This window comes from Aythya ferina, assembly GCF_964211825.1.
Source record: "Aythya ferina genome assembly, chromosome: 1".
Lineage (NCBI taxonomy): Eukaryota > Metazoa > Chordata > Aves > Anseriformes > Anatidae > Aythya > Aythya ferina.
The window spans coordinates 68,203,686-68,227,088 of record NC_140296.1 but is presented as its reverse complement, the minus strand read 5'-3'; the positions used below and the strand labels follow the sequence as shown (position 1 = coordinate 68,227,088).

Below are 23,403 nucleotides of genomic sequence, written 5' to 3'. Positions count from 1 at the left end.
ACAAGGCAAGAGGTTAATTAAAAAACATCATCTGACATTTATTCAAACTTATTGAGATAAGGGCTGGCCAATTGACTAGATATTAAATTGGAATTAATACGCTAATGTTCAGTTTGTGCTATGCCTGAGATCTTCTGAATATTCTTTGCTAAGTTACCTAAGGAACAATCACCAAGAAGCAAATCTTCAAAGTGACAGTGGTATTTTTACTCAGCTGTTGCAAGGATAGATTTATTTTAAATTAAACCATCATCCCAAAATGAAACCTTTTATAAAGCTATTTTTCTACTTTTTTTCCCCCTTCTCCAAACGAAGAAATCTCGAAAAGTAGTAGATCAAAACTCACCTTTCCATGATCCACTCTGGGCGAACTACTTTTTCTCCTTTCAGTTCTTTTATTTTGGCATTTGGAAGATTGGTGGCAATGATGTGCGTTGTTTTTGATCTGGAATAATATACATGGTATTGGCCTCCATGCAACATCATTAGCCGTCTTAATTCATCAGCTGAGGGATCTATAAAATTTTAAAAACAGAAATATTCCTGCTTTGTGTCAGGCAAATACATTAAGAAGAACAGTGATAGAGAAACAATGTCATGATCAGAACAAGTGCAGAGCATCATTCTTTCCCTGAAAACTGTGCAGGTTTTCAAAGACCAAATCAGAAATGCATTTCTTGAGAAATGTAGAAAAACATTTCTGAAAAGAGTGATTCAAAATGCAAACATTCTGATTGTCACAGAGGATCTTTCCACAATATGTATGAAGTAAGTGGGGGGAGAATACTCAAGAGGATTTAATGCTAAACTAAAAAAAAAAACAACACACAACACACTTCACTGCAACATAACACAAAATGCAGTATTAGATTAACTCATATTTTAACTGGTTTGAGATAACAGTTTACATACAGAACAGAAAATTAATATCAAAAGGGTTTAGCAACAGCAAAGAACTCCTACTGTACAATTTCTGACATAATGAAGCAGGTAACATTTCCTTACCAGACTATTCTTGAATTACTACAAGGAAGAGAGACTACCTTACAAACTAACATCTATTCTTATTCCCTCTAACATTACTGATTACCCCAGTAATTATTCACATTAGGAATGTTTTTCATCATGTAAAAAAGAATACTTACTTTGCCAGAAGTAGAAAAAAAGGAAAAAAAAGCTTTTGGAAAACCTTCGCAGTGGTGCCACATTGGCAACAAAAGGTTTGGGTCAACACAAGCAAGTACAATGTTCTGAATAGTGAATGGGGCACAAGAAATCAAGAAAGTTCTGGTGAAAGGTGGAAAAAGTTGCTCCTATTTCTAGCAGTGCCCATTCATGTAAACAATTTAGTAAAGTAACAAATATATTCAGAAACTAAATGTGACTTTACTTTGAAAACCTAAATAATGAAATACAAAAGGAACATAATACACAAAATTTAAGATATACGATAATTGTTACTTATTTACTTAGATACAAACACACGTGTTTTATAGTCCTTTACTACACTTTGGACATTGAACAGACATAGGAACAAAACAGAACAGATCCTTAAAAAATAAAAGCTTCACCTGTAAAGCCATTGACATAGATGGCGACTCCACTAAAGATACTTGATGAATTTCCATCCCTCTGGTGCTCTATGGCTGAATCTGACCGGAATTGATCCTCCAATTTCTTAACCTTTGCCGACATGTATCCTCCCTAGTTTAAGTTGAAGAGACAAACAAAACAAAACCCATGATGCTAGTCCTGTTTTCTTGTGTTTACAGACTGAAACTAGTCAATTATGAGAAGACTGGAAGTATGCAGCATTCTTTTGAATCTATTTTTGTTGACTTACAAAAGATGCATGCTTTTTTCCCTGAAATAAAGAATAGCAAGTCCTCTATACTAAAATTTATCTGCAAGGTACGGTATATTGTTACCAACATGGCAGGATTTATTTCATACTCCTTTTTTCTTATTCTATAAGGAAGGTATTCCATCTATGTAAAAACCCTTATAGAAGAAAAAAAGAGAGATCAGAGAGTGATGCAAGTTTGGATGCTAAGCCAGAGTTCTCATTGCCCAAAGAAACAATGCAGAGAATACTTGTCAAGCTCCACATATTTTCTGTTCTTAAATATAGATAAGACAATAGAAGACAATAAATCAGGTGCCTCACTTACTGTTTGTCCAACTATAAAGAAAGTGGTGCTAACTTCTAAAAATAATTTTAAAATTAAGTTTTAAATGGTGGTTAAAGCTATTCAAAAGCTGCACGTATTAATGATGCAATTTAGTGGATGATTACAAATTAAGACTTCAACACCAGATTAAATTCAAGATTTTTTAAACATTGTGTTTTTCAAGTGAAGCAAAAGGTTTCAATTTATAGCATGCCCTTAGCATGTTCAACAAAATTGCAAACCCTTCTTACCCATTTTGCCATTTACCTCTTCAAAGAAAAAAGGCAGTTGGTTTTAAACATACCCATATTCCCCAGCCATCGCCATCAGCAGCCCGTTTCCTCCATCCACCCCGCCTCATACTGAAGCTTCTGCACAGAAAGAAAAACACACGATCAATTAGATGTTTAGTAACAGTGACATTTCAATCATGCATTACTGGCCATCTATAGAGCATCACCAAGACTACATTTTTCAGTGTGTATGCATTGAAATATACGAGTTGCATTTAAACACAGAAACTAAAAATTGCATTGAATTCCAGATTTTCAATTTTGTCGTAATTCACATAAAAAAGTCATCACAAAGATCAGTTGCCATTGTGATTTATTAAATTCTTCCTGTTAATCACACCTCTCCTATAAAAGATTCTTATATAAAATTGCTACCGTTCCTGCAAAATATTGCCTAAATCACGAACAATCTTTTCTTTCCCATTTGATACTATTTACACGGGGGGATGCCGGCAAACACCTCCTGGCATGAGAGACTGGATTAATTTTACCAATGGGTTCAGAGCTGATCATTAGAGGTCCAAGCATTTGTTGTTCCAAAAAACAATGAAGTTACATAAAAGAAAAAAGAAGACAAAGAGAAAGAAAATCAAAGGTCATGTTTCCCTCAAGGAAAAGCCAGTCATTTAAGCGATCTAGTATGATCTATAGCTAGGTTTCTTTAAATAAATAAACAAACCTAACCAGGCAAATTACAGTTTTCCTTTATGTAATACACTTATCCCTGGACCATGAGCTGAACACAGCAGCATCCCCAGATGAGCTATTAGTGAGCTGAAACAGAACTGGTGGAGAGAAAAAGAAATGTTTTGGACTGTGGCCAACTGCTCACTGTACCCAAGTGATCCACATTAACTATAGCTGTTGTAACACTGATTTTAAAATATTGATTAATGGAGTAGTCTCATCATGAGGTCACTGCCTGCTACACTACATCTCTCACTCTCTATTCTAACCAGTCCTCTAAATAAGAACACTGCTTTGTCTTTTAGGGCTGTAAGCTCTTAACAGTGGGATGACAGGAATAGGACCTTGTATACACTGAAACTAACAGGAAGAAAATTTAAGCCAATCACCTTTATTTTATTAGATAAATCTTGATACCCATAAAAATGCACAAAACTACAGTTCATACATAAAAGGAAGTCAATTGATCTTTTCCTTCCTCTTGTGCTGTTGAGAAGAGGCCTATTCTTTGGCCTATCCATAGAATCATCTGTTAGTGGTGCACAGAAGCTTCACCCAGTCTCCAGCCTACTAGAAAGTACACACAGCTGTAGTTGGAGATTACTATCCATTTTGGTCATTTACCTATCCAGGAAGCAACTTCTACTGCAGTGTCCTGGAGACCACCTCATTTATCACACTAGAATTTTATTTCCTCCAAATAACTTGGCTAAAACTTGAATTCCAAGCTTTCATCTCTCAAATCCCTTTTGTTCTAGAGCTAGCAAGTAGGCGGACTCTGAAATCCAGCTAACCCACCCTGGACTGCAGGCAAGTTGCCTTGCAGAGTAGGAGACAGCTGCAGGAAGCTTTTCATAAATACGATCATTTTCATGGAATAACAGCAATATGCCAAATCAGGCAACCATCGAATTACAGAGTTAAAGCAGGTGTAAGTACCTTGAAAAGACACACTTCAGTAGCACGTTTCAGGATCTCCTCAAACACAGGAAGATCATGATGCACCTGGTTCTATTCTTCTCATATTTGTTGTAATCTGTTACATAACCTACAGAAATAGAGAGTCATGATTAATCATTTGTCAAGATTAGCTCTATGCCAACAACCAAAACAAAGCTACCCCTCCCCAGTATGTTATATTTTATTTCTAGGTACCTGTGTTTCTCACCCAGGGACCAATTTCCAAGATATTGAGCTTCCTGAAATTATTTTTTTTGAGGGGGGGGTGAGGAAGGGGGAGAGGGGGCTGAATTTTATCCAACAGATACCACAGACCCCTTAAGGAGAAGGAAGGAGAAATGAGAGGAGATGAGTTGGATGACTACATGAAATAGAAAATTGACTTTTTTTCTCCTGTAGAAGGTACAAATTGGAAATGGTTGGATGATTTCCTTTATATGGAAAAAATTTATTTTCCCATAAACTCAAGTAAACCGTAATTCAAATATATCACTTCTGACTGAGAAGTTCTTACAGAAAAACAAAGGTGTAGGTTCAAGAAAGGAAAATGTTTATTCATGAAAATGTCACATACTGATTTTAGGTATCATAGCTATTGTAAGAATCACCAGGATTTTAAGCATTGATTACTCTTGTTCCTTAATAATAAAGGATGAAAAAGCCTGTCGAAAAGAAAATCTTGTGTGTGTACATACATATATACACATACACACATTTATCTTACTCTGGTGGAAAAAAAGAGAGCCCTCAATACAGTATAAAACTCACATACATCACCAGCAGTCTAAGATGTTCTTCATTCCAATTACAAAGTTCTTGAGAACTTCAGTTACTCTGACCCCTATACAGACCTCTTGGTTATTCAAAGAAGTCTTTCCAGTATCAGTAAGACAGAAACAAAAACATCAGATGCTTGTTAAACCAATGAACTGCCTTTCAGAAGAGTAAACTTTTTCTGAAACCCTGAAACATTTAATTATTATTTAGGGTACTGGGAGGTGAGGAAGAGAGACCTCCCAAACGCTATCGGATCAGGCCACCACAACCTGTGGGGCCAATCAAAATCAGAATCATGGGTATGTACCTAGTTTAATTAAAACTACAAATCAGAAAACATGACTCCTTCAGGTCAGTGTGTTAAAAGCATGACATATCAATTGCTCAGTTGCCTGCAAAACTAGAGAAGCTAGGCTGTAATGCCTTACTTCCAACATCTGATAATGATTTACAATTTCCTTGGCAGATGTGATTTTTGACTCAGCCTGTTCACTTCAATTCTAAACACACAAGTTAGAAACATGGTATTTCGATGATTACTAGATGCCTTTGACTTACCTCCTAAGAGTTATAGATTATTTACTTAATGCTGATATGAAAACCTGGGAGATTAATTTCTCCCTTTGTAGTTCCAGGAACTGTTTCTGGTCTAAGGAGGATCTTCGCTGCTCTCTCTTCAAAAGGAGCCACGTGGAGACAAGAGGCAACAGGTACAAGCTGTGTCAGAAGTGGTTTTGTCTTGATGTAAGAAAAAATTTTTTTTTTACAATGAGAAGGATCAATCACTGGAACAACTTCCCCAGTGATGTGGTAGGGTCCCCATCACTGGAGGTTTTTGAGATGTGACTAGATAGGCGCTAGGTAACCTCACCTAGGCTCCCTTTTCCCATGGACCTGATCATCTTCTAAGGTACCTTCCAGCCTGGGCTGTTCTATGATCCTGCTAAATCCTTGTGCTTACATGGCAGTTTTCCTCGAAAACGAACATAACCTCTAGAGCTGCTTATCTGAAACCTAAGGAACAAATGAACATGAAACATCTTGCACAAGATATATTAAATCAGAGGAAAAATTAATTAAGATTTGAGGTATACTTGCTGGCTCGTGAAATAAGAACTGTAAAGAAGACACAAAGCCCTATCTATAGGACTCACGATGAAGGGTTGAGCAGAAGAAATGCTTTGTAAAGAACCCTTGAAGTGGTGGTGGGGAGAAACAAAAAGGGGGACAAGCATTGAAATTGGCCTGCTTGTGATCAAACAATAATAATAATTCTCTCTGTTTATACTAACTTGTTTCAGAGCAGTCTTCTGCTCTGAAATCCCAACAAACTCTGAAACTGCAAAGAAAGTCTGTAATGACAGAAACAGTATCTCTAAGAACAGAATCCAAATTCTCATTGCAAGAGAAACAACCTTTCAAGAAAAAAAAAAAGTCAAATTAAATCTCCTGTCATCAAAATTAACATGATTTGGCCCTGCATCTTTCAAGACCACACACAAACTGTAAAATCTTACTGTTCTGCAAAATAGAGTTCTTTAACTAATTTAAAATTTCTATTGGGAGATCTTTTTCAAAACTGAAGCTAGAAGAGGAACTAAGAGTTTTGATGCTTTGTACGTGACTGGCAGCTCAGAAATAGCCAAGAGAGCACACTAGAAAGAGATCCGCAACATCCCACTGCACGCTAATTCATGGCCTCACATCACACTTCCCAATTCACAGCCACTTCATCTTATTAAAGGCTGTTTGTTAATCAAACTGTACAGATCATGGAACAGAATGAACTACTATCCCTGCATTTTACGAATTCTATAAACACGTGCATGCATACAGGAGAGTTGCATGGCAACTGGGAGATTTCAGACTGCACAACAAGCGATGTAGATGTGAACGTTGATGTTAAGTTAGTATTTGAGTATCTGATTCAGAAAAGATATTTCTTTTAAAATACTTTAAGATCAGGATGGCGTGGTATAGGCTAGGTGGCTTTCCATTAACTGGAATAGTTGGGATTACAGAGATAACAGACAAATGCAGACCCAAACCATAGGTATTACGGGCACAATGCTTGGGAGCACAGAAATGTTCTCAGCAGCTCTCTGAGAAGCAAGTATGGATCCTCACAAGCCTTTTGATTCCAGGTCAGTACCAGTCCTGCCCAAACTTCAGTTGTCTGTGCCATGCTCTGCAGCATTCTCTTTTCCATGACGCAGAGACATTTCTGCTGTCTTTTCAGCAGGCAGATTTTGTATTTTGCACTACAGAAAAGCAAATGAACTATTGCCAAAGCCAACTAGACGCTGCAACGTGACTCAACAAAAAGCCCTGCCAGACTTGTGTCTAAATACACAGTACAAGTAACTTCTAATCCAATTAATCCAATCACAGGTAACAGGAAGTTGCGTGGAAGCGTAATGCACAGCAACAGGCATTTTGCTTTTCTGACCAGCACAAACACCTGATTGACATCCTCTAGTACAAAAGAACCTGATTTAATTAGCGTGGTCAAATACCACAAACATCATATTCAAAGGTGCAGCTCTAACGCTAACAGAAGTACGGCTATCTCAGGCCACCACTAATGAATATCAGAACCTTTTGCTTGAACCGTAGATTGAATCCATCCCTGCTCAGCAGGGCTTAGAAGTTGTTTCCATCAAATGGGTATTTTGTGGCCTGTTTGAGTTTCATGCATCTACATTCCAGCTCCCACATCAAACTCACCACTCTGCTTGGCACTAGGCTGCAAGCTCTTTGAGGCAAGAACTGTCTTACGTGTTTACACATTTCTCAGCACAAGAGTCCTATTCTTGGATGAGTCTTCTGGAAAAGAGCTGCTGCTACAGGGTCTAAAACTATTTTTTACTATGTACTAAAAATGTCAGAATCCAGTAAAGGAACTTAAAAAAGATAGTTTTTTTTTTTTTTTTAAAAGATACTGTATTTTTAAACCCCCGTGATTTTAGACACTCAAGTTAACAATACTGTTCCATATTAAAATAAACAAATCTGGATGTTGAAAAGCAACTGAATTTTATTCTAGGCGGGAAATAAACTTTCAGGGTGAAGTTTCACAAGACGGTTGAGTCAACTTGATGGCCGCCTGCCACTAAAAGGAATGGGCTGCTCCTCAACCTCTGCTGGCCCGACAGAGACCAGCTGGCCTCCCTTATGCCCAGCCTCTCCATTCCAGCTCCGCGCTCCCATGACCCCTATGCCTGGCACTTTGGGCCAAATCAGAGGAAAATTCACACAGTGCTAATGGACAGTTTCCACCAGGTCGGTGAGCTGAGCCAAGTCACAACAGGGTCACACACAGCCAAGGCAGATGGGTGGGACTGTTCCCTGAAGTGCCAGTGACAGCTTACGAATCCCTCAGCCGTTTCGGGAAACCAACTTTTAGGTCATGGTTATAAACAACCAACTGTGGTGTGAATGGGGATGTGGATTTGCAATAAGCCAGGGCCTCACTACCGGCCCTGCTTATATTCTTCCCCCTAGAAAACAACTGGGGTAGACTACCTTACTTTTTTCCATAGAATAAGAAAGAGTTTTCAAAGAATGTTAGAGTTGAACAACAGAGAAGTGCTAAGTCTTTTCTTCATCTTAACTCACACATACCCGGTACTACAATCATTTCTAACTATAAGCACCATTATTACAGGGTCAACCAGCAAGTTCTGGTTTGCAATCCAATCTCTGATGATACTGCAAAGCAACACACATCAAAGTGGCCAAAAGACATTAAAAAAAAAAGAAATCTGTCCCAAAACCTCCTGACAATACACCCTTCTCCTGCAAGTAAACCTAGGACAACAATCATGAAAATCTTGGGCGGATTTTTACTTTGCTAAGTAAATTATTCCAGTTTCCAAACTGACTATTTCTGCAACTCAAAATTGTCTTTATTTCAGATCAGTTTACTTTAACGTCCAGGACTAAATACTTTACCTACAAGCAGTGACTAAGATACAGTTATTTTGTCAACTAATCACCACATCAGCCTAAAGTGGTTGCTCAGCAATCAACCATTTATACAAGAGCTGTACAGGACAACAACATGGAGATCTTTTCCCAACCAACTTAGAGCCTGGGACTTTAACTCTCACAACTTAAGGAACCATGAGCATGGGGTACAGAAAACAGCAGAGGACTTGCTGTCCTAAAACAAGGTGGTGCATCGTTCTGCAGCCTGCACTACCTTTGAGCAATCTGTTTTCAACAAGACACTCTTTTTGCTTTCATACATGGCATTTGAGATGGTTAGTTCTTTGAAAAATAGAAAGCCAGATTCAATTTGAGACCAACTGTCAACGTTTCATTCCCCTCTAGGAATAACATTCAGTAGCAGCTACAGTCCATTTAGAGCTTGTCACAAGCAGTGGTTTAACTTGGTTGAACTTTTCTTCTGCTCACAGAAGACTCTGGCTGGAGTTTCCACATTTCTGCATTGTTTGGTAATATTTTCCCCACACTTCAGAGTTCCTCAGTAATGAGTGGCTCCTCCCCATAAATTTTAATTGACAGATTTAACCATGTAGCTCAGTTCACTTTTTAGTTCAAACATGACCTCTTTGATACAACTGTTCATACTGCCACAATACGCTGGCAAATTTCAGCAGACCTCAGCAACTGGCTTCATTATTTCTGTTACTCATCTTCCTTTGGGACTTCAATCCCTAGAGGACGTAGCACACTCGTAATCTTTATGCCAGCTTCTAAGTGCCTAGATTCCAGAAAAAAATCATTAAGTCAAATCGGGATAAGAAACAGCTTGCAGAATTAGGATTCTCTATAGCAACATAGTGAACAGACTGTAAATCAAACTAAAAGGAAATTCTTTCTCTCTTGGACTTAAGTGAGTATCTGAAAGAACAAGTGAGAAGAACATGAGTTGGGTATTCTTCAAGTCCATATATATTTAAGCTGGCTATAGCATTTGATAAAAGGAACTTTTCTTTTTTTTTTGTTACTTTTTCTTTGAAAAGGGAGGGTGGGCTGTTCACTTTTTCTTAACCTAATAAATTGATAGAACTTGCTCAGGAAGTGAAAACCTGGGTTTGTGCAGACCTCAGCCTGACAATAATCCAGCCCTACAACTCGTGTCTTACATGCAGAGCATACAGTGAAGAGTAGGTAAAGCCCTGGGTAGGTCCAATAAGTAAACAAAGATCCCTCTTCTCAGATAACAAAGCGACTTGCTGCTACTGAGTGACTTAAGACTTCCTAACCATAAAGAAAGTGACTGGAAAGCTAAAGAAAGCAAAGCAGAAAAAGCGAGTAAGAGGGGGTACAGCCATTCTTGAATAAAAACAATGAAGAATTTTCAAGAGGTGACCAAAACCTGTGAACACTGAATTTGTTAGTGTTGAATGCAGAGAAGCTGCCGGTAAAAAACTCTGACACAACCCATCTTCACGTCTCCCAGATTCCCTAGGCATCGGGTCAGCAGACTGGTGAAATCTTGTCAGAAGAGATGACATTAATCAAAAATGTCATGTATTTGTCTCGATACACATGTATGTGTTTCTGTGCGTGCACAGGCATGTGCGTACATACACACATTCAACTTGCCTTTGCTGCTGACCATCTCATTACCCAGTACCCGGAGTAACTACTTTGGAACGGCATCGAAACACATCTGCCCTCGGACCAACGTTTTAACTAATGTAAAGAGAAGGCTCCATTTCTTCTCCACAAGTTATTTTTCAGTGGAAGTGCCCAGGGCAGTTGTGCTTTATGCTGAACTCAATGTTATCAGCGTACACTGAGCAGATGCCAAGCAGGCCAAGCTCTTCAGGGAAAAAGAGAGATAAGACATCCACTTTGCAAATCTCAAGTGGGACCTGATGCCAGATACTAAGGAGGACCATCTCTCTACACGCATATGGGTGGCACTAAGATTGTATGGTAGCAAACCCGGAGGAAATGAAGCAGCTTTGTTAGCAAAAATAGTGCTCACTACAGAGTCAACATTTAAACAGATAGATTTTTTGTTTGCAGCACTTTTTGAATGGTGTTTCTTAATTTCAACTGTCATTGCATAGTCCCATTCCCATTTTTTTTTTTGGATTTGTCTTTGAAACTCTCAAAGCAGCAACCTTTTTTTTTTTGAAGTAAAATCTTTACAAGATATGGCTTCCATGGCCTTGAAGGTTTATGTACCTATATCTTTCCTTAATCTATTGATATTACTCTTACCATCCACTCAGACCAACACAAGTAGCAGAAAATCAGATGAAACCTGTAACTGGAGAGATCAAAACAAATGGAAATATTTGTTAATCTATTGTCTAGTTTACTTGTGGGAAAGCGTCTCAGTATCTTTGTTTCTCTAGCATTACCTTGGAACCCATTATTTGCAACTTCTAGAAACAGTAATGCTGGGCAAACTTCTGATCTGATCCTATATATTCTCAAGCTTCCTTCTAGATTCAGCTGAAAGTGATATTCAGGGTTCAGGCACAGTGTTTCTGCATTTTATTGAAAAAACAGTTGTAAGTTCTTACAAGAAAACAGAAATGCTCTATTTCTTTAGGATCCCTAAACAAAACTCACATCAGAATTGTCTTCTTGGCCCTATGTGGTTTCAAGTTGGTCTTGTAAGTACCTCTGACATTGAAACAACAGCATTACACTGCTACTTAGTAGAGACAGATCGATAGGAAAAGGCCACAGAGCAAAAACTGCCTTCCTCAGGCAAACAGGAGGCTTGCAGCTCTTACTAGGTTAAAAATCAACATAGAAATTACAGGAATTACTATGGAGAGGCAACATTTATCACTTCAAATTCCTGATCAATCAGAGATTAGAGCGAAAACTCATTACTCCCTTTCTCAAGTACTGTTTTATCACAGGATTAACAGTTCACCAAATAATGTAATTTCAGCATGGAAATCTAAGAAATAGTGACTATTAAGTCCCTTTTTCCAGTTTCCCAATGCTCCAATATTTCCAAAAAACAACCAGTGGACTCAAACCAGAACAGTATCCTTCCACTATACACCATTATTTTATTTCTTTAGCTCAACTGGGAGTTACATTAAAAAAAGCCACAAGACGGTAAAATGCATTTACTCTACTTGATAAATTGCACTAATCCTCCTCCTTACATGCCACAGGGTCATCCTGGGCTTTCCTACCTGTAAGAATTATCAACGATGTCACGACTTCCTTTAAACACCAGCAGCTCCTAGGTCTCCAGAAGAGCCATTTGCCTAGATGCTTACTCATAGTGTCCTGGACTAAGAGCTGAGGGGAACCACCTCAAGAGGAGGAACTCACAAACAAGGCAGACAGAACTGCAGTTCACTTTGGAGATGCACTGACAGCTAGAAGCTGACCCCAAAGGTGCAGCAATGGTCCCAAGGCCCCTGCCAAAACACACTGCTTAGCCCACCCTGCCAGAAGACTGACAGTCTTTAAGCCAGCACAAAAAAGCCTTTCAGCAGATCTCAACCCTACTGAGCATCAGCACTGCTTTCAAGTTTTGGCATTTGAACCAATCCACCTGCACTTAACCTGCAAAGAACCTGAGCAGTGTCTTATCCTGAACTGAATTAGGTATTTTTTCAGGATTTTTTTTTTTTTTTTTTCAATCAAGAAGCTGAAAAGGTCTGTGATTCAAGCAACCCAAATAGGGTTTGTTGTTACCTCCTTATGCTGGGATTTGGTTAAAGTGTTTACAGATACCTGGGAACAGGAAGCAAAACCAACACAAAAGAGTTAACCACACGGTTAAACTTTATTTATGCCAGCAAGTTCCAAACCACCAGCTTCAGCACTATTAAACAGGAAGAATACCAACTGGGAGACCTTAAGGTTTGAGATAGGAAATGAACTAGGAAAAAAAAAACAAAAAACAAAAAAACAACAAACCACAACCCACCATCTACTTTTCCCAAAAGTTAACACTGAAATTCAGGGGACACCATCTGCTTAGACAGTTGCAGCAAAGAATATAGAAGATACAGCGATCATTTCTATGGGTATACCAAATTAAAAGTATCTCTCAGATGAATTTAACTGTCACAGATTCCTTAACTACAGTAGCAGCAGCCCTCCAGCTAGCTCTAAAAAGACAAGCAACAGGAATGGAAGTTATCATCACTGCCCAGAATTTAAAGCTGTTCTACGTACTCACCTCTCTTCCACTAAAGAGAAAGAAGAGTTTCCTAATTCTCATTCCTATCTTATGAGCACCAGCTACGCCACATGAAATACAGAAGCAGAGGGACCACAGACATGAGAAGCCCTCCTCCCTAAAACCAGCTGTGTCTCCAATTAAAATGCTGTCTGGTTTCCACAACAGAGCAGAAAGCTGCTCTCAGGGAGAAGAAGCTCTACGCAAATTTGACTCTTAAAAAAAAAAAAAAAAGAGAGGTTTCCACAATTACACTGCATGAACTGTATTTGAGAACTCCTCACCTGTTCCTCATGCTCTTTTGCATCCAGTTAGATTTGCTCTCTTCACTTTCATCATTCTTTACTACCTGGACGCTCTCGTTTCTATTTGCTTCCCTTTTTTCCTCCTTTTGCTCTGCTTTGTAAACACATGGCACTGTCACCAAACTCTACGTTGCTGTATTCTTGGGGGAGGGTTTCAGCATTTGGGTATTTAGCTCCCTTGCTGCATCTATACCAGGCAAACACACTCTTAAGAGCCGACAGAGATCTTAGAGATAATATAGTCCTTTAATTAAAGCAGAAGGATGTTCAATAAAAAAAATCATTCTTCATAATGTAAACAATAGCTTAACAGATTAAACGGGGGAAAGCACATGGCAGGGTCAGGTAAGTTATTCTTTTCCTACTTGTCCTGAACAACTAATTCATTAAGAAGTCTGTAATCACATTTTTCCTATGTTCTTGAAATGAGTTTTTGTATTAGAGAGTCTTTTTTCTTTTTTAATCTTCCTAGTAGCTGAAATGGATGGCAGCAAGATTGAAAATTTGCCATGAAGCTTCCTTAAGACAGACATCCAGGTCGAGGGATGAGAAAAGACTGATCAAACTCAGCTCCCGCTTACGAGACGCTGGCTGCACCAGGCAGACCAGGCTATGGCTAGGTAAGAGGACGCACACCATCCAGAAAGACAGACTGGCAATACATTTGGAAGGCCAAATATGAATAATGCACTGAAGACATACACTGTGCACAAAAATACACACGTGGAGTTTACTACACTGGCCTGAAATACGTTTTTTTTTTTTCCAGTATACTACCACAGTTTTACTTTAAAAACAATCTATCTCCAAGTAGTTAAACAGCAGCAAGTCACAAGGCAGGTGTCTGCGCTGAGCCTCTAACTGTCCTAGCAATGACCTCCAGTCTGACAGCTTGGGATTATTTACCAACAGGGATTTGGTGCACCGTCCACTGGCAGAATTGGGCTGAGTGAAAGACAATTATGGTGGGGATGGGCAGCGACTGCACGCCTGAGACAAGATGGCAAAGAGAGAATTTGTCAGAGATCTGGATTTCCGCATTAAATATCTTAATAAAACGGGGCTGTTTCACAAGTGTGTTTTGGCTGTAACCTTTTCATTAGGTGCTGTTGTTGCTCCGATAGGACTGTTTTAAACTGTTGCCTAATTGCTATTAAATGTAAGAGGTTATAGTTAAAATTCAGCTCATGCAATTGCAATCTGCTGGCTTTGCTTCTTTGCATTGCACTATCAAATTCGAGATTGGACCTCGACTTTAAATCAAGATCCATAATAAACATCAACTCTTCTTTTTCAGGGAGAAAAACCTCTCATTAACACAAACGGAGCATTCGCAGGCCTTGCCTTTCCAAAGGCTGACATTAACCGTAAAGCACGGGGGGGGGGATAATGGAACATTGCAGCACGCACCATGGCTTTCCTACCCCCCCCCCCCTTCAAAAAAAATATATAATAATGATCGCGTGCTTACGCTCTCACCCTCCCCTCGGCTCTCAAGGTTTACATGCCATCCCCGCGCACCTCCCTCCCATCAGGGGCCTTTTGCTGGGTCAGGCCGGCGCTGGCTACGTAGCAAAACACAGCAGCAGCAGCAGGCGGGGAAAGAGGGGAAGGAGAAGGAGGGGGGGGGGGGGGGGGGGGATAGAAGAGGCGAGCCCTCCGTGCCCCTTCCTCCCCCCTCACAATCAACGCAGGGCGCAAAATCCGCAGCCGGCTGCGGGTGGGGGGGGGTAGGTAGGAAGGGAGGAGAGGAGAGGAGAGGGCGGCGGGGCTGCGACAGGGCTCCCCCCCACCCCTCCCCAATTTATCCCCTCCCCTATTTCCCCGCAGTGACCCCTCGCTGCCGACCCCTCCCCAAACACCCCCCCCCCCCATACACACACACACACGGGTACCCCCCTGCAGGTGCCGGCGGGGGAGGGGCACCTGAGACCCCCCAAACCTCCCCCTCTACCCCTCCCCAAGCCCTGACACCCCCTCCCCAAACCCTAACACCCCCCCCCAACCCTAACACCCCCCCCTCAGCCCTCCCCTCCCTCTCCCCTCCCCCCTCACTCCCCCCGCCGGCGGTTACATAACGCCACCCCCCCCTCCTCACCCCCCTCCTTCCTCCTCCTCCTCCTCCTCCTCAGGCTCAGGCCCAGGCCGCAGGGAGGGGCCCCGCAGCCCCCCCCCCCCCCCGTCCCCTATTTCCCCCCCTCCCGGCTCTTTTCCTCTCAGGCCAACCGCCACGGGGGCCTCGCCATGACGGGAAGGGGTGAAGGAAGGCAGCAAGGAGCCCGCAGCGCCGCTCGCCGCTCACCTTCCGCCGCCTCCCAGCCGCGCTGTGTTGCCGGCCGGGGCCTCACATGGCGGCTGCCCCCGGTAACGGCCGCCAGCCTTCCTCCTCCTCCTCCTCCTCCTCCCCCCGCCCTCCCTGCGCGCGCGTCACGGGAGCGCCTCGCGCCACCAACGGCCGCCCGCCGGGCACGTGACGCGGGGCGGGGCGGGCGCGCGCGGCTCCCGCTCCCGCCCCTCCCGTTCCCCCGCCCCGCCCCGCCCCGCTGAGGGATGGCCGCGGGGCGGTGGCGCCCCCTGGCGGGGCGCTGTGGGCGGCCCCCTGAGGGGATGTGCCCCTAGGAAGGAGGCCCTCATTACTCCTGCTGCTCATAGGAAGCTTGTTCGTTTGGCTTTATAAAGAGAAAATGGCCCCACTCCCGCAAATACACGTTGGTACAACCCCACTCACGCTGGCTCAAGCCCCAGTTTGCCCACCAGCCCTCACGCAGATTCGGTTTCAGCAATAAAATGCACGCCTCTCTGTAACAGAAGCCCTTATCCATAACCATCCTTTCTCCACCTGCGTTGTCAGAGCACGGAAATGGTTGTCCCATGCTTTAGAAAAAGTTTTCAAGGGTTTTCCTGCCCTGCGCTGTGTGAGGGAGCCAAAAGCCTTAGCACTGGCCATGCCTTTCCCCACACCTAACTCACACTTATCAAAATGTCCACATAGACTAAGGAAAAGTTGAGTCCACGAAGTTCATGTTTGAAGTCTGAAGACTGAAGTCTGGTGACCCTCAGGGCGTGGTTTCTTCATTGCACTTAGAAAAATGTTCAAGGGAAACCTAGCACCTTCACGTGAAAAAAACAAACAAACAAACAAAAAACCACAAACAAAAAAAAACAAACAAACAAAAAAACACAAAACAAAACCAAAAACATTTGTTTTTTACCCAGAATTTTAATGAAACCGCTCTCAGTCCGTGCCAGTCTGGAGCAAACCAAGTGTTCCCAGTGCTGTGTGAGTGGATGCGCGCGTTGCTGCTTCCTTCCAGAGCTATTTCTCTAGGGGGCAGTTGTGGAGCAGAAAGGCAGAAAGACAAGTGGAACGGGGATTAATTTAGGTTGGCAAGAGCAGCTTTAAAATGGTTAGTCAATGATTATATTTTATTTTTAAATAGAAGCTGGCATATTAGCAAATTATAAGAGGAACCAACAATTATTTAGGGAGGCATGTGGGGACGGCTGCTTTGTTTCGTGAAGTAAAGCTAGGGTAAGAGTTAACAGTGAAAAAGGGTGAAGTAACCATACAACACTTTCAGCAAAGATTACGTACAATTAGTTAAAATAAGTAAGAGGGAAAGGAAAAAGTACAAAAGTTTAGGTAAAGGGACAAATATTAAACGGAATTATTTTCTTCTGTGTCTTGTAAAGCCTTCATTTTGCACTTCATCTGCACTGGCAGGCTTCTAAGCTGACAGAAACATCTTAGGTTATAATAGCCAGATCAGGAACCGGGGCATAGGCTTACTCATTGTGTAAATATTTACAGGGTAAGCCCAGCTTAAAGCGTGTTGACTTCAGAAGAATAATTCTTGCTATCTTCACCAAGTTTGGAATTAAATCTGGGGCTAGGGAGAGAGAGGCAACATACGTACAGGCCTCAGTTCAATGGGACTGTGGTCTTAGCTGGAGCATCTCAGTGAGGTGTTACTGGTAAGCAGCTTGTCCATATAAATCCTACTGTCTGAGTCAAATTCTGCTCCAACCAACAAAAAACAAAGAAGTAATTTCAATCAGTTCAGCACAAGGGAATTTCAGGTGAAGTATGAGAGGTTTCGTGTCATGTTACTTGCCGCCTGATACAGGAGACACGACCTAGCAGTGTCTGCAGATGCTGTGAGATGCTTTGAAGGCTGTTGTCACAAATACAGGACAACTCTGGGCCTCCTTGTGCCAGGAAGGGCACGTAGAGCCGCTAACTGAAGGCCTGTCCTCACACTGATACTTCTGTGTGTTCCTTCTGCTCTTATTTCCCAGTTACTTGATTGGTCTTGGGCCATCACAATACACGTAAATACGAGGGCCAACAGGGATTCAATCCATTGCTATGCCACAGAAAGAGGAATGGGGATAACTTAGCATTGGCCATGTTTTTCATGTTTTTTGCAATTCCTGTTGTACTGGTATGTAGTTAGCTATGTTTTAGAGGAAAAGGACTGGCAATTACTTGGCCCTGCTAGAGCCATGATGATCATCTGGTAACAGAAGGCTCACCATCCTCATACCAGCTCCAGAGGCTAAGTAAGGTGAAGCCGACTGGCTACCAGTTAATGTTCTCTGCTTTTCCATACATCACTGTCCTGCAGTTTCTGCAGCTCTTACTCCATGCCAGCATCCCCTAGTAGACCAACAACCAACTGGGAACATCTGCAAGGCGGCAGACAGCACCCCATCTTCTTCTCATGCCCTATATGATAGACCAAGGGGCCGTCTGGGTTGGAAGGGTCCTACACCTGCCTCACCTGGACAGCATCTAACAGGGAGGTGAGAGCAAGACGTGGGCACCTTCCCCATCCAGCTGAGCCCTCGCCAGCCGCTGCTGACACCCCGTGGAGCCGGGCAGGGGCTGCAGGCTGCTGCTGCGCTGCCTCTGCTGGCGATCCGCAGGGGTCGCCTTAGGCTGCACGGCTGGAAACCCCCCCCCCGGCCCCCGATTTGAAGCTGAGGACGTGCTCAGCAGCAGTCTCCTACGTCTAGGTAATGATGAATGACGGAGGCTCATTTCACAGCTCCTGCAATGCTGTAGTAACGCAGCCTGCTGTAGCGATGCCTTAAATATTGACTTGTAAAAAAGCTGCAGGATTATTGCAGCGGTTTCCTGACCAAGCACTATTGTTTCATGGTAACCGGTGAAAAATGCTGTTGTAAAAATCTAATCTGCAGCGTTTAGTTCTGGCATTAATGTGTTACATAAGGCCTGTCGCTCCGTACACATACATCTTAGCCATGATGCCAATTTTCTCTAGCTCCTAAAACACAATGCAGTCAGATATTTTTAGAAGGGATATGTTTTATTATAACCACAATTAATCAGTTCTGCTAGGCAGAGCTACTCTTGCTCTTTCAAGAGTGAAAGAGGCTAGGAAAGATTTCTAGCCAGGGATGGAAATCCCTGTCTCTCTTGCATGGTTTTTAGACATCACAGGAAAAAAAAAGAAAAAAGAAATAAAAAAAAAAAAAAGGAAAAAGAAACCTCTGCAGGATAATCTACACTAGCAAACAATCTGCTGCTGTTGTTGTTTATTTGTTTATTTATTTATTTATTTATTTTTCTGAGTGTGTTACTAAGAGCAGTTGTGAAAGGCTAAAGCAGCACAACATCAAAACTCACAGAGACAGCAGCAGTCTGCATTGGGGCCTGGCATTAGGGGAAATGCCCATGGGGCTCTGGGCAGAAGGCACTCTCAAGACAATGACAAAGATCTGGCTGAAAAATGGTGGGAAGCGAAACAATTATGAAAAGCAAATGAACCTGGAAAGGCTGATGGAAAGAAGCAGAGCTAACAGCTCTGGGCATTTTGCTAATGATGGAGCAATACAGCTCTAAGGTTACTGCTGCAGTCCAGCAGTTGATGGAAAAGATGTCACCAGTGGGTGTTTCTCCTGTGTCTTCAACCAGCCTGACCAAGAAGAACAAAAATGTTGGCACATGAGCCTTTTCTGCTGGCTTTATTTTTCCAACTTTACTCCCCAGTAGTCATTCTGAAGAGGTGAAGAGGTGGCCGATATATCAAACCTATTTTGCACAAAGTCTGGATTTATTCAGGAGTCTAAGGATCCCTCTGTCCTCTGTTCCCCTTGCCTGCTACTGGTGTAATGCTTAACTGGTGCTGATGATGTGGCAACAGTCCTCCTCCACTCATACAGCAGGGCTGCATCTGCTCTTGAAACTGGGAAGACTACATAAAAATACATTTTGGCTAATTTTGTGCTGAAGTACTCTAGGACTCTGCAGTAGTAGAACTTATTTTAGATGAAAATTGTGCATCTGCAAAGATTTCTGCACCATCCTGATAGCGTTCTGGCATCTCCGTTTTAGCAGTTCCCTCAATGCAAAATGGGTTTTGTGAAGAGCAACTATGCATGAGTGGATTGCCACCTGCAGCCTAGCTTTTCATGGATCTGAAACCATGACTCAGTACTCAAAGATATTGTTAGATAATAATATGCTTTCTCTATATATAGGTATAATAAAATGGATGCCTTTATGCCGCTGACCTGTTTTTTTTTTTTTTTTTTTTTTTTTTTTTTTTTTTTATAGTCTTTCCAGGCTCATATTCCCTTACTGATTATAACTTCTGCATCTCCACTCCGAAGATAAGATGAGATGGAGTCCTTGATTTCAGTTGCAGTGTTTCTTGTTACAGTTTCTTCATCATTCCCAGCTCAGCTTAGAGCTTTGCTGGGCACAAACACTCAATTTTTGGAGTTTTGCCAAAAGCAGGTGCTTGCTACAACATGGGGATGGCCTGTTCAAAACAACAAAGCTGCTCACTTTTAGGCAACTGGGAAAAAATACCCTACTCAAACACTGAATAGGCAATTTGGATTACAGAAACATAAAGAAGCTTAAAGCTGTGTCTCTCACCTAACTCCCCAGCTTCTCCGTTTTCAGAAAGGTGCATCTCTCCTTGCAGGGACCAAGACAGACTCTCTGCTGCCTGCTGTGAAGTTTGACCCTTATCAAACATATACACAGGTTAGGTAGGAGTGGGACTCTTTCTCTGAAAGGTCAGTTCTCTGCTGTAAACTCTGTGTGGTCTGTATTTATGTTAAGGTAGGGGAAGGATTATTCTGTTACCAGGTCAGTCACTCCCAATTATTTTTGTCCTTTTTTCTACTTGGAGTCAGTTTCCTCCTCCTCAGAATTGTTTGATATCTTAGTTATATGAAAATCCCTAAATTTTACTTCTTAGTGTTGCCAAGGTGGTTTTTTTTTTTTCATTTTTTTTCTTTTTTTTTTTTTTCCCCTCATGGTGATAAGAGATTTAATGAGTGCTGTTGAAAGCATTTAAACAGGCTTACACATTCTCTTCTTACTGCACAGACAGCAAAGCTTTATTGCAGGGGTTCTTTTTCTATACAGCCACAGAAGAGCTCATCTTTTCAGTGACAGAAATTAGTGGATACCTTTGTTCTCTCAGTGGGTGGCATATCCAGAAAATCAAGTCGCAGAGATCCTATTAGAACTTCCAGTTAACAGTCAGGAAGGATCTTGAGGACGTTTGGAAGACAGGGCTGTATTCTGGCACATTTCTGCATGGTTTGCCTTCTTGTACCTCCAAGAGTGCAAGTTTCGAAAAATGCTACTGACATCAGTGAAGCAGATGCAGTGAATCCAGTGAACACAGACACAGGTGATGCAATTGGAACCAGAAATGAAGGGTTGAATTGATTTCTCCTAATTTAGATACCTAGAGCTGAGCTAGTCTTGAATGGACCTGTCTCCACCCAGTATAAAGTGACCCTAGGGGGACTAGCTCATACGTAAAGGGCTACACTCTGGAGTATTTGATATTAATTAAGATGAATCTTACTCACAGAAGTCAATCGCATATCCATCTCACCTTTCTGCCATGCATCACAGGCAGAGCTGTACCCCTTCAAACCCACTCTGCCCAGACTGATACATGGGGTCATATTGCATGAGGTCATATTATGGACTACAGGATCAGAACCTGTCTACGTCTTGTTAACAAAAGATTCAGGGAAAGACAGGGACAGGGAGAAAAGAAACAATTAGATAAGGCAAAACAACATTTTTGCTACTAACCCAAATATCACATGTAATGGCTGCCTAGGAAATGGGCTGTAGGAGAGACTAATGAGTCTGAAATGAGGAAAACTTGGTAAGGGAATGTCTTCAAACACAGCTCTGGGCAGTCCTGTGAATCCTGCAAGTCTCAGTGCATCAAAGGTGCAGTAAGGGCAACAGGGGCCACCTTATCCTTTGAATTTTCTGGGCTGCTGAGAAACCCACTGACAGCTCCTGAGAATGCAGCCTCTTGAACTGTGCTACCCTACTCAGGCTCTCAGCCCAACGTGGAGTGTCAGAGAGAGACAGAATTACCACAACGCTTCAGGAAGGGGTAAACAAGTAGACAGTGGATGTTAACATGGGGAAAGGAGGACAGCATGTCAGCAGGATGAAACAGCACAAACGTCACAACTGGCCTAGTGGCTCCTACTACAAGACAAGAGAAATCTTGTCCTGAGGCTTGAGATAGGAAACAACCTGGAGGATGCTTGTGAGCCAGAGGAAAAGATTGATCAATGTATATATTTATCTATTTTTGCATGTGGGCAGAGGCTCTGCAGTACTCTTGGAGAGAATTTGGGTTGCTTCAGACAATGAAATAAATAGGGAAAATTGTACTTTTATTGAAAGGACATGGGAGTTCTACCCCTTTTGCAAGTCTTAATTTTTCTGGATGCAAATTTGCCAAAAGGGAGAGGAAGACAGGAGAGCCAGGCTGTGTCTAAATGTCATAATAGAGGAGATTTTCAGAAGTTCCAGTGAATCAAATAATCTTACAGGTGCATGCTCAAATCGCACTCATGAATTCCAGGCAGTTTAATGAGGCTGCATGCTGCACAAATCATACAGCTACAATGCACAAGAACAGGTCTAAACCAGATTGCAGGACTTTTATTGTTAAAAAAGGGCTGAATTTGGGCTGTCAATGTTCTTTCTCTCTCTCTCTTTTTTTTTTTTTTCTCCTGGAATGCAAATTCTTTAGATGTGAAACTAAGTTAAATTTGTCTGTGAGCTTCATTTTCTTATTGGAGACCTAAGTAAGACTAAGAGGAGGACTATGAAAAATCTTTCTACCTATACCTGTGATGAACTCCTCTGACTTATGTATTAATAAAGAGCACTGGAATGCTGCCATTACTTACCAAAACTCTTTTTTTTTTTTTTTTTTTCCTACCACCCTATCCTAGCAGGAAAGAGCATATGAACAGTACGGAGTGAATGCTGATTTTCTGTGCTCAAATAAAGGTAAAAATTGTCTTTCAGAAATGCTGAGCACCTAGAACCCAAGCTGCTTTTAAGTGTGGGAAAGTCTGGGATAAAAGCTGATATCTCCAATCACGATTATAGCCAAGGGCAAGTCAGTTAGGCTGGGCATGCTGGTGTCCTGACTGAGAAAGGCATAGTACAAGTTATTTCCAATGATGTTTGTAGCTTATTAAAGATTTATTCATGTTGTGAACTCAAATCCCCATGTAGAAAAAACTACACATGGGAGCAGCAAATGTCATTCAAAATCAGGCCCAGCCCTTGTAAATGTGGCATTTAGAAAAAATGACACACTTTAAAGAAAAACTAGATCTTTTTACATGTGGACCACAAAACAGATGCAAAATCTTAGCTTTCTGAACTGACCACTCTGTGATCATTTTCCACGTGAAAATACATGTTTAGAAAATATGCTAGAGAATGCACAGGTTGTCCAGTTCTTCTCTTACCTGAGTGTTTCTTGGACAGGCAACTGATAATGCCTCAAACGCAGGAATGCTTTTAAGGGAAGACCGGAAAAGATCATCCAAAAGATTGCTCACTCTGGGCAATCTCAGACAATTTTTTCCTGAAACGACAAACAAAATAAAGCACAGGCACTAGACCAGCAAGTCAGGCTGGCTGTTGCTAAGACAGAAAAGAGTTTCCGAGAGAATGCCGTGTGGCACAGGCATCAGCTCAGCAGAAGGCTTGCCCATAAACCCTGCTTTAAAAGCAT

The 23,403-nt window shown here is 41.8% G+C and overlaps 1 protein-coding gene across 10 annotated transcripts in view; it reads right to left on the bottom strand.

Moving 5' to 3' along the window:
* The window catches only part of REV1 (REV1 DNA directed polymerase), a 55,925-nt gene extending 40,178 nt beyond the window's left edge, over positions 1–15,747 (bottom strand). For 4 of the 10 annotated variants that reach the window (XM_084496069.1, XM_084496079.1, XM_084496078.1 and 1 more), the window contains exons 1-5: positions 15,642–15,747; positions 4,091–4,199; positions 2,476–2,542; positions 1,572–1,704; positions 347–515 (exon numbers count right to left, since the gene is read on the bottom strand). In XM_084496069.1, coding sequence (XP_084352195.1) covers positions 347–515; positions 1,572–1,704; positions 2,476–2,532 — 359 coding nt within the window. In that variant the 5' untranslated portion in view covers positions 2,533–2,542; positions 4,091–4,199; positions 15,642–15,747. Of the gene's footprint in view, positions 1–346; positions 516–1,571; positions 1,706–2,475; positions 2,543–4,090; positions 4,200–5,446; positions 5,467–11,092; positions 11,142–11,235; positions 11,365–13,318; positions 13,391–15,641 lie in introns of those variants that run through there. The other 6 variants (XM_084496082.1, XM_084496081.1, XM_084496075.1 and 3 more) reach the window with 5 other exon arrangements.
* Between the last annotated feature and the right edge of the window lie 7,656 nt (positions 15,748–23,403).